Source organism: Salvelinus fontinalis, chromosome 6, assembly GCF_029448725.1.
Source record: "Salvelinus fontinalis isolate EN_2023a chromosome 6, ASM2944872v1, whole genome shotgun sequence".
In the NCBI taxonomy this organism is placed as follows: Eukaryota; Metazoa; Chordata; class Actinopteri; order Salmoniformes; family Salmonidae; genus Salvelinus; species Salvelinus fontinalis.
The window spans coordinates 51,029,955-51,041,468 of NC_074670.1; the positions used below are offsets into that span (position 1 = coordinate 51,029,955).

The window sequence follows — 11,514 nt, forward strand, 5'->3', positions numbered from 1 at the left end:
GGTCTGTGGTCACCACCTGCAGAATCACTCCTGTTTTAGGGGGTGTCTTGCTAATTGCCTATAATTTCCACCTTTTGTCTATTCCATTTGCACAACAGCATGTGAAATTTATTGTCAATCAGTGTTGCTTCCTAAGTGGACAGTTTGATTTCACAGAAGTGTGATTGACTTGGAGTTACATTGTGTTGTTTAAGTGTTCCCTTTATTTTTTTGAGCAGTGTATTTAATCTGATGGAGAAGTGCAACTGAAAGTGTGAAAATACTCCTTACATTCATGATTTTGAGCGAACCCTGACTGAAACCTAGCAGAATTTACAATAAAAAGCAATTTAGATCTGCGTTTACAAAAGACAGCAAGGTATTTCTTCAGCATTTTATATTTTTCAGCGTAGAAAACGCAGAATCCTGCTTTAAAGTGACCCATGCTGTACTGAATTATATTGTACTGAACTCCGCTGATTTGTACTGTACTGTGCTGTAGAAGTCGACCGATTTTTTTTTTTTAATGATTTTTCAATGCAGACGGTCGAATCCGGAAACTATCATTTCGAAAACGTTTATTCTTTCAGTGAAATACGGAACCGTTCCGTATTTTATCTAACGGGTGGCATCCACAAGTCTAAATATTGCTGTTACATTGCACAACCTTCAATGTTATGTCATAATTATGTAAAATTCTGGCAAATTAATTATGGTCTTTGTTAGGAAGAAATGGTCTTCACACAGTTCGCAACGAGCCAGGCGGCCCAAACTGCTGCATATACGCTGACTCTGCTTGCACAGAACGCAAGAGAAGTGACACAATGTTTCTAGTTAGCATGAAAATTTGGAAAATTGTTAACATGAATTTCTTTATGCAGGTTTCTTTATGCAGGTTTAAAAAAATATATATATACTTGTGTATTGATTTTAAGGCATTGATGTTTATGGTAAGGTACATTGGTGCAACGACAGTGCTTTTTTTCGCGAATACGCTTGTTAAATCATCTACCGTTTGGCGAAGTAGGCTGTGATTCGATGATAAATTAACAGGCACTGCATTGATTATTTGCAACGCAGGACAAACTAGTTAAACTAGTAATATCGTCAACCATGTGTAGTTAACTAGTGATTCTGTTAAGATTGATTGTTTTTTATAAGATAAGTTTAATGCTAGCTAGCAACTTACCTTGGCTCCGTGCTGCACTCATGTAACAGGTGGTCACCTTGCCACGCAGTCTCCTCATGGAGTGCAATGTAATCAGCGTCCAAAAATGACGATTGACGATTTGTGAACTTGTGAAACATGAGGAGAATGACATTCCTAACCATAATGATGTGTTTCTTTGTAGTACAGCACAGGGACCCCTGATGTAATTCCGTTTCCGGGTGTAAATCCACTTCACTTACTGTAGTTCAATAACCAAAATCTATTTTTATCAAACTCAAGGTGCCATGTCATAGCTGACACTCCGTTCTTTCTGCAGACATCTTTGAATCTTAATTTGAAGCAGATATTTACGTTTCTTTTGGAAAACGTGGCCGTATAAAGATTTTACCGTAATTCTGTTACCAAAGTTTGCATCTGCAGTTCTTCCACTAAGTCAGTGGAAATTGTTTAAGGTAGTCCTTATGCAAAGTTGTATGGTTTATTAAACTTTTTAAATCAATGGCATACATTTCAAAGTGAAAAAGCTGAGTCAAAGCGTAATTCCATTACTGTGGAATGGCCCTTATTTAATCATATCTCAGGGTGTTGGACTACAGATACAAACATTGGTTGAGGCACTCCACTAACACCAGTGTGCTTCTGACGTTTACACTGTTCTTTGTTTTTTTTAGCTGCGTCTGTTGGTTTTGTTCTTGTTGCCTAGTGTGTACTATGGGTTGGTTGCTTGGCTTGTTCCAGCCGCCTGGCCACACACTAACTGCACTGCCCTGCTAGCACTAATGAGTGCATGTTTATGAGGAGGCTCAGGTGGATTCATATATCAGCTCTGCAACTGCCTCCCTGGGCCATACAGGAAGGAAGCGGTGGCTTTAAACACCATGACAAATATTTGTCCATTCAAACGGGTTGGAGTGGCTAGCTTCCTTTAACAAAAAATCATGCTCGAGTTCCATGTTGAACCTATTTAATTAATCTGCATAATTAATGCCCTGACATAAGATATTAGTGGATGTGTGAGGCAGATACATGATGAAGCTCCATCTGGTACTGAGGTAATTAATCAGGCTGAAACAACCCGCTACTGAACCTGGACTCCACTACTTTCTCTGCTCACCAGAGCACCGAGTGTGACACTCACTCACTATCTCACACAATGCCCAGGAGACACTAGTAGAGGACTGGCTTCACTTCACATTGATCCATGCCGTGTGTGTGTTAACCTCTGAACTGGAGAGTGAAGCAAATAACAATGGTATTTTTAGGCGTGTGTCATTACAATGTGTAAATATTCGCATGTCGGTCGCTGCAAGTAAATCAACCATTCATCAGATTCTGTCAGAATTAAAGGGGGGTGAACTGTGTGTATGACATTGTGAATTTTAACACCGTTTGTGTGTCCCTGCAGAGTACAGCCGCTTTGAGTCGAAGATCCACGACCTGAGGGAACAGATGATGAACAGTAGCATGAGCTCTGGTTCGGGCTCCCTGCGCACCAGCGAGAAACGCTCCCTCTACGTCAGGTACCAGAAGACATGCACAGTACACACCTCTCCCAAATTCATCACGTTTAGCTCACCACTCACAAATACTATGATTTTTCATCAGCACAAAGTAGGTCATGATGAGACTATCGTACGCCAAGTATCTGCTCATTTGATGAGCAAGCTTTTCAGTTGGATGCCACACATGACCAATTTTACATAGTTGCAGCCTATGGCTGGCAAAAGTACTCCTGGTATCATAATGTTATTACATTTTGGGCATGAAGCCAAAACTGTAAGGAACCCCGGTCAGTCAGGAAGAGCAACATGTGCCAGGCAGGCAGCCTTCCCGACTGTAATGAGTGCAGCTGCCCGAGTCGGAACAGGAAGTGTTCTGGGGGGTCAAGGTGAAAATTATTATTCTATGATGTAACACTCATGTCCCAAGAACTGGAAACATATTTCAAGCTAAGTGCTCTGGTGCAGCGTCACGTAAACCCAATATTTACAACCCCTGCAATAATAGCAACATTTTCACTTTTGATGGCGATTCTTGACAGAGAAGGAAGCATCTACAAATCCAAGGATTACTATGAACACAAGCTAGATCAAAATACTTGAAATGAACGATGCGTAATCAGTTCGATGTCCAAAGCAGAAACGGTCAATAAACAAAGTAAGATATTGTTTTGTCATTTTCCCATTGTATCTCCCAACAAGACTTTAACTCATTGGACCACCTATAGACACAGTGTAAACCAGGATGACTAATGCTCTGTAAGTCTCTCCTGTCAGCCAGTGAGAGCTATCCTTTCCTCTGTGTGGGTGACTAAGCATACAGTTATGGAGGAAAAGGCTCTGTTTCATTCCAATGCACAGCAGTAGAGCCATTCCAATGCACAGCAGTAGAGCAGACTTCTCCCTAGCCAGCCTATCCTCTGGAATGTGAGACCTCTCAGACACACACAGCCAGGGTCCAATCTGAATGCCTGTGTCAGGGGAGGCACTCATGTAACCTGGCAGTGAGACTTGATACCTGCAGGTAGCTAGTATCGGGGTAGTCTGAATACTTCAGACCGGGCAGCCAGTAGGGAGAACACACTGGTAGTAGCAACGCCACACTGGACCATGTCGTGTCCTGCAGGTCCAGGTCAGATTGTTGCCAGGTTAGTGGCAGTAGTGGAACCTGTAGAGCTGTCGGTTCCCTGTCTGACAGACTCATAGTAGAAGTAATGGAAACTGGCAACGAAGAAGCCAATGTGTTTTGCAATGACATTGTCAAATTTCATCATGTGACGTAGTGGGTTTTAAACTTCAGAACCTGTTACTAGTGTGGTGCAGTAATACTGTATATGCTGTTGAGTGATTGACACAAACACCCCTCACCCTCTCTGTCTTTCTGTGTGTAGAGCCCTTTTTGACTATGACCGGGCCAGAGACAGCTGTCTACCCAGCCAGGGCTTGAGCTTCTCCTATGGGGACATCCTGCATGTCATCAATGCCTCCGATGACGAGTGGTGGCAGGCGCGTCTGGTCACGCCCCACGGAGAGAGCGAGCAGATCGGGGTCATTCCAAGCAAGAAGAGGTAACCTCATCACCCCATTTTACCACCCAAAATGTGCTGCTGTTGTGTGACTCAAAGTGCCTCAGTAAGAGATTTGAAACGGGTCTTTTCTACGCAGGGTGGAGAAGAAGGAGCGAGCGAGGTTAAAAACAGTCAAGTTCCACGCCAGGACGGGCATGATTGATTCCAACAGGGTGAGTCTGGAGGGCTGTGCTCTCTGGTTCTCCTGCCTGGCAGTGGGCACCCAGGGAGCTGACCCACTTCCCCCTCCCTGAGGCAGGCAGTGTGGGAACAGGAGCGTGTAGCAGGGACCTAGCTGCTCATTAGAACTAGTGGAGAAACCTAAAGACTCGCATACATTACATTACAGACAGTCCCACCTCTCTTTAAAGACAAGGGGCTACCAAACTGACTCGATGCTTAGTAATGGGACCTGTCGCTATCCTATCTAAGTGCAATTAGTGTTTTTAATGTGATCTGAAGTCTTAGTATACATCAGGCAATGTAAGAAACCCCTGGTTCACCAATGTAGGCTCTCACTGGTGAATGTATTAATTGGTTGTCTTGTTTTCACACGATTTTCATGTAATATTGTGACACCTGTATGGTCCTGTAATGATATGCTCGCTCATTAGAAGGGCAATTTCCGCTCGTATATACCGTTTCTAGGATCAAAATGGAAATGATCTTCCCTTTGCATAAGTGTTCCATTCATTTTACCCTGGTTATCTGCCTTCATTTATGTTCATTCTCTCATTTAGATTTTTTTCTTTCTTTTTAGATATGTCTGTTTTTATTTTGTTTTGCATGTGTGTTTGGTGTCCTCATTGAACAACAACGTTCTGTTCTGTTTTTTGTTTCATCCCCCCATCGCCCCCCCTCCCCTCATCACGCACATCTCCAAGCAGCCAGTCAAAGTAAAGCGCAAAAAAAGCTTCAACCTCTCACGCAAGTTCCAGTTTTACAAGAGCAAGGAGAATATTGTGCAGGAGTTGGTGGAGTCTGAACGTGAGTACCCAAAGTGTGTGATATGAGGGAGTTTTACTTTTCGCGCTTTCCTTTCATGCTTCATCCTTCCCGCAGCTTAATCTCTCCACTCACCTCTGGGACCAGACCGTGGCTGTCTGTCTGTGGGCAGTGCTGTCTTTTCCCGCTCACTGTCATTCACTCACAGCCAGAGAGGACCCACACAGACCCAGGCCTGGGGTTCAGGTGTCAGCCTCTCTGGTGTCTGTTCGTCTGTCTGTCCACTGGTGGAGAGTCCAGGTGTGTGCTGCTGGCTGCCAGGGCAGGTGTGTGCTGGAGGCTGCCAGGGCAGGTGTGTGGCTGGCTGCACTAACACAGTAACTGTGTACTGCTGCTAGAGGCCCTGTTAGACCCCCACTATTCATTGCTGCCCAGTCAATCCTGATCCTCAGTTACTGACCCAGAGAACTAGAATTTCATTAACTGGACGGCAGCACTAAAAAACACTAACGGGTCAAAACCTCATTCTTAATGGGATTGGCTGTGTGTAATTTCAAGGCCTTGGCTTTCACTGGGAGTAGAGTGGGGCTCGGGGTTTAGGGAGCACAGTGCCTCGTGTTGCCCCCCCCCCCCCCCCCCCCATCTTGGCCTGCCTTACTGCCTCCAGGCGCGCAGCCAGCACACTGCTCCTCCCTTTCTCTTTCGCTCTCTCTCTCGGCCTGTCTCAGCTCTCACTAACCTCTTCTACCTGTCTGCCTCTTCTGTTTGTTTCTGCTCTCACCTATCGGGACACTCAGGACTTCCCAGGGTTAAGCGATGACTTTTATGGATCAAAGAGTTTGAGTAAGTGTGTGGTTGGACTGTCACGCTGCAGCTGCTGTCCCCTGAGCTCCGAGCTAAACGCCTGTTCAATGCAGACCCGGCTAGCAATGGCTGCGACAAACACACACACTCTTGTTTACTGATACACACACACACACACACACACACACACTTACAAACACACTGCCCTAGGGTAAGAGAGCAAGTGTTACACCTTGTCTGACTTCCTTCTTCCCTGTAGGGATTTTACTATAAAAGTTTAGTAGGTCATTGTCAGAGTGATTACTTGGAGAAACCAAGTATCTCCCTTCCTACACTGACTGGACAGGGTTTGCTTTTCCTATTCTGCTTTTCCATGTTAACAAGCTGAGCTGACTGCCCAGTGCCCATGTATGTTTGTTAACAGGCCCACCGCCACTGTTTTCTTTGGCTTGTCCCTGACACTGTATCTGGCGTCACAGATACAGAGCCCTCGATAGGAAACACTGGCAAGGGACCGGAGGGTCACTTGGGACTTTGTGAAAGGAAACACTTAATTTCCTATTGCTACATACCTCCAACCACTTCCCCGTGTAGAAAGCGCTGTCGCTCAGAACAAGACTTTTCTTTTCATTTTTCCCCCCCTCTTTCTGTCCGTTTTCCTGTTCATCGGGTTATATGCAGTGGGACAACAGGGGACTTGTTTTTCCTTCTTGATGCTCGGCAACTGGTGGTGAACATTTTTCCCTCACCAAAATGAAAACCAATTTATTTTGATGTGGCTTTACTGCTACTGCCCAGCTTTGAGCTTTCCCAAAATAAACATGTTCCTCTCCTTGCAGAATGCCTGACGTCAAACACGAGCGACAGTGAAAGCAGCTCAAGTAAGCAACCTTATTTTCCTTCTACTTTTTTTTGCAGCTTTTATTTCGGACATAATCCAACTAAATGAAAAGCATGCGGCACGTCATTACACCTGCATCCAGAGCTGTGTTTTATTTTAGTCCTCGGTGCTGTAGTGAGCTGGCATTTGACTGCGATGGTATCAGGCACTTAGTAGCAAAACCGTCTCTTTCGTCTGCTGTTATGGAAAATGTGACTAGGAAAAGAGTACTTTAAACATTCCTTAACTATCAACCACATCTAGTAATCCATTGTCATGGGATTATAATAAAGATTTATTTTTACTCAAACTGTTGTCTTCCTTTCTGCTATTCAGAGGGTCAGGAAGACACAATTCTCTCATACGAGCCAGTGATTCGACAGGAGAGTAAGTATACAATATACTAGATGTTCTCCTCCATTTAGGATGGGGTTTGAGACCATTAATGCTTATCTTATCCCAGTGTTTGCAGACATGTGTTTTGACCTGCGCCCTCTCTTCTCGTTTGCAGTTCATTACACAAGGCCTGTGATCATCTTGGGCCCAATGAAAGACCGAGTAAACGATGACCTGATCTCAGAGTTCCCTCACAAGTTTGGCTCCTGCGTTCCTCGTGAGTAGACCACTCGACAACATGCACCACATCATCACAGCCACTTATAGAAACACTGGTGGAAAATATATCCTGTGTTTTAGTGACATCTCCCTAACAGTCATTTGAATCTCGATCTGTGCAGACACGACACGTCCGCGACGGGAGAACGAGATGGACGGCCAGGACTACCATTTTGTGGGCTCACGGGAGCAGATGGAGAAGGACATTCAGGATAATAAGTTCATTGAAGCGGGCCAGTTCAACGAGAACCTCTATGGGACCAGCATCTTGTCTGTCAGAGCAGTGGCTGAGAGGGTAGGGAGCACAACACATCATAAATGTGCAGTATACACAAGTTTCATTTCTGATTGATTGTTAAGGGATGTAGAGCCTGAGAAAATGTGGTATTTTGATACTTAAGTGCTCTTTCTCTCCTTCCTCTTCATGAAGGGAAAACACTGTATCCTGGATGTGTCTGGGAACGCTATAAAGCGACTGCAACAAGCACAACTTTATTCGATCGCAATTTTCATCAAACCAAAATCCATTGAAACTCTTATGTAAGTGTGTCTGTTCTTGGATCTAATGAACTGTTAAAAGCATTTCTCTTTACTGTAACTCTATACAACAATCACCTCCTGTACTGCACACTAACCAACCATGTCTGTGTTGCAGGGAGATGAATAAGAGACAGACATTTGAGCAATCCAATAAAATCTTTGATAAGGCAATTAAACTGGAACAAGAGTTTGGAGAATTTTTCACAGGTAAGTCCACTAGTTTATTTTTTAGGTTAATTGCAGTTTACACATATTTTAGATATGCTTGAAGCCTATTGTATGGCAAGTAGGAATCTTAATGCATTGATGCACTCATGATATCCACTTCTCTGTCCGTCTCCAGCCATTGTACAGGGTGACTCTCTAGAGGAAATTTACAACAAAATCAAGATGATCATCGAGGAACAGTCGGGCCCCTACATCTGGATACCTTCCTCAGAGAAGCTCTGAGCTCCTAGCTATACCCCTCTGTGTCAGTGCAGCCCCCCACACCCCTCCTGACACCCCGCCCATCCCCCAAATAGCTCCTCCCTCCCCCTTTTTTGCCGATATGTTTCATATCAAGTTTTAGTGTCATCATTATGTTAATCTGAAATGAAAAGAAGTCTTATCACCATTACTGTGACTGTGCACACCCCTGCATGAGTTTCTCAGAAAATCCATTTAAGACTGGAAATGCCATTCTGAATGAATTTGTCATTTTAAAACAAAAAAAGGGAAAAGGAGAAATAATCCTTCTTTTGTGAAATGGGACTGACAGTTGAAGATCAGAATGTTTTACAGACAATGCCGAGGTGAGGAGGAGTTTTGGATTCAGGGGAAGTTGCAGGGGAATGGAGACTTAATCACACAAGTTGGATCACTTTGTAAATGTTCATCAAATCACATTTTAAAAAAAGACACAAGAGAAGCAAAGCCCACTTAGGAGGGTTTTTTTCTACAAGGACTGAATAATATCAAGCCCAGCTGATGGTACTGTTGGAGGAGTTCTCTCTTGTTTATAATTACTGAAGAAATTGGTGGAGAAGCCTACAGACTGGTGATCTATCACAAACCAGCTTGCTATTTGATCAGCTGCCAGTTGTTGGTGCTGCTGCAGCTGATCAAGACCTCTTGGGAGGCAGAACAAATGAAAGAAATGAGTTATGAATCTACATTTATATAATGAAATCACAAGGTAAATTAACAAATCCTACTGAGATTTTACTACATATTACAAATGACACATTTTACATTTCACTAGAATTGTCTAATTGGAGGGCTGTTAGATTTCATTCCTTTGTTTTTCTTTCCGTGGGATTTTTTGCTTGTGGTTTTTAGCTGCTCTGTGTAAAGGGTGGGGGTAGAGAAGTGTAACGGGGCTCTCTGCAAAACACCAAACTGCCTTACATCAAATACAAATTGTTATATTACTACCTGTACTTTGTGGGAAGCTACAAATAATTGACAAGGAAAACAAACAGGAAATGTATTTTATTTTCTGAGTTGTCCTCCTGACTTCCAGGAGGTCTAACTTGTGAGTGCAATAGACTGAACGCATATCTCACCTCTGGATTCCTATCTTCCCCCTGTGTTTTTATCCTTTTCCTGTTGTAATTTAAGAATTTATTGGATTCCAATTTGGGCAGCCATAGCTCCCTCACCCATGTTGAGCAGCAGACCACCCTATTACACTCTCTGCCTTCCAAGATGATTATTTTTGATTGAATGGTCACATGGTACTGTCCTGTATATGCCACCCTGAAGGTGGCCTTAAAACGGGTAGAAGACAAATTGTATTGGATGTCCTAACAATTAAAGAGTCAATATAACTGGTTTTTGGATTGTCCTCCCATCCAAAATAACACTTGAGGGGTTTGATTAAAACCTATATGCTCTGTATCTATAAAGTTTTTCATTCTTTTTTTGAATTTGTTCTGGGCATGTGTTGAGCCACTGTGTTATGAACCCAATGATATATCTGGGGCGAGCTCAGTCAGCTCAAGAATCTAACGCACTGATATAATTTCCCCTGCGACTGAAACACCATGTTTTCAAGGACAAATGTAAGAGTTCACAGATGTTAAATGTGAATGAAAGAGTAACTGACTGAATGGTCTGAGAGATTTGAAAGGCATTTGCATTGAACTCTTTAATAGACATAATACATCAGCTTATCTTATGTGGTGAATCTTCGTGAAGACCACTTCTGTGGTAAACCCTTGCCTGAGTTGGCTTTATGGATTCAACAGGATTGAAATTACCTGCTAAATCTTCCTTTGCAGATCTTGGCACTGTGTTTATTTGTTCATGTGAGGGGACGTGTCTGACTTGTTGAAGAATACTGTGGCCCCCTACCCTGTGAACATTTAATTTTCCACCATTTTTGGAAGAGGGGAAGGGTTTTCCTCAGATGCCTGAGAGCCAGACCATCTTCTGTATGCCCTTGCCCTCTGGGTCCCCCCCCCCACAGGAAGTGGTCACCTTGCCCTCTGGGTCCCCCCCCCCCGAACACCTGTACATGCAGGCATTTTCTGAACAGGTGTGCCTACCTGCCAGGCACCACTGCTAAACCAGCTGTCATTACCTGTGTCAAAACCAGAGTTCAGGGAATAACCGAAGGGAACAGAGCCATTTATAAACTGCTTACAGACTGTTTCAAAGGGTGTGGTAGCTGTCAAATGTAAATATGCCCCCAGCAGATCCCCCTCACCTGTGCTTCATGCATGTGTGAAATAAACTGGGACAAAACATTTTTATAGATCACAAATGACAGGTAAGTAAACTGAGATATTCCGAGATATAATTTCTAATTTTTCCATAAATGTGACGTAATGTTGGTATTTCTCTGTAGACAAATCTTCAGCTGCGTATTGGAACACTTTTTAGTCAATTGGGAATTTAATTCCCTCAAGTAGGGCCTGTCTACATGTTATTTCTTGTGGAAAATGGTGTATAGATACAAAGAATGAAGACAAGATGCAGGCAGCAACCTACAATATATTCTAGAAACCAGGAGGAGCATTGATGAATATCTGATTTAGACCTGGTCCTCTGTTTTTAGTTGAAACACAGCTGACTGTTAAACATGTGTCTGGTATTTATACCCCTCGGTCAGCCATCATGTCAATAAAGCCCAAATAACTAGATTTTTTCATCCTTTCCATTGAACTTGCGGTATAACAAGATTGAACGTAAATGCCCGTGTGTGTATAATTGATGAGGGTCTTTGTTCCAGTGAAAGACACGATGATGTAAGCTTTTCTGGGGGGGGTTGTTGGGTTCTGGTTTGTCCTTTTGGGTGATGAGTTGTTTGACAGCACACCTGTGCAGTAAGTGCTTGCGAATTCTTTGATTGTACAGTAGTTTCCTTCCTGTCACACTGCAGGTGTTTGAGCCTATCAGGAAGCTGGGCCAAATGGTCTTCCCTGTCCTAGTCATGAGGGAGCACAGTCCTGCAACTTTTTTTGTTTGGGGTTTTAGGTTTGGACTGGACAAGAGTTTGTTTGAAAATAAAATATGTGACTCAGTTAT

General features: G+C 43.4%; 1 protein-coding gene across 10 annotated transcripts in view; it reads left to right on the forward strand.

Moving 5' to 3' along the window:
- Window positions 1–11,513, forward strand: part of dlg3 (discs, large homolog 3 (Drosophila)) — a 136,654-nt gene extending 125,141 nt beyond the window's left edge. For 8 of the 10 annotated variants that reach the window (XM_055926933.1, XM_055926930.1, XM_055926934.1 and 5 more), the window contains 11 exons: window positions 2,556–2,670; window positions 4,041–4,217; window positions 4,315–4,390; window positions 5,105–5,204; window positions 6,806–6,847; window positions 7,183–7,233; window positions 7,358–7,459; window positions 7,584–7,756; window positions 7,892–8,001; window positions 8,117–8,208; window positions 8,345–11,513. In XM_055926933.1, the coding sequence (XP_055782908.1) occupies window positions 2,556–2,670; window positions 4,041–4,217; window positions 4,315–4,390; window positions 5,105–5,204; window positions 6,806–6,847; window positions 7,183–7,233; window positions 7,358–7,459; window positions 7,584–7,756; window positions 7,892–8,001; window positions 8,117–8,208; window positions 8,345–8,451 (1,145 nt within the window). In that variant the 3' untranslated portion in view covers window positions 8,452–11,513. Of the gene's footprint in view, window positions 1–2,555; window positions 2,671–4,040; window positions 4,218–4,314; window positions 4,391–5,104; window positions 5,205–5,959; window positions 6,006–6,805; window positions 6,848–7,182; window positions 7,234–7,357; window positions 7,460–7,583; window positions 7,757–7,891; window positions 8,002–8,116; window positions 8,209–8,344 lie in introns of all 10 variants that reach the window. The other 2 variants (XM_055926935.1, XM_055926937.1) reach the window with 1 other exon arrangement.
- The last annotated feature ends 1 nt before the right edge of the window (window position 11,514 follows it).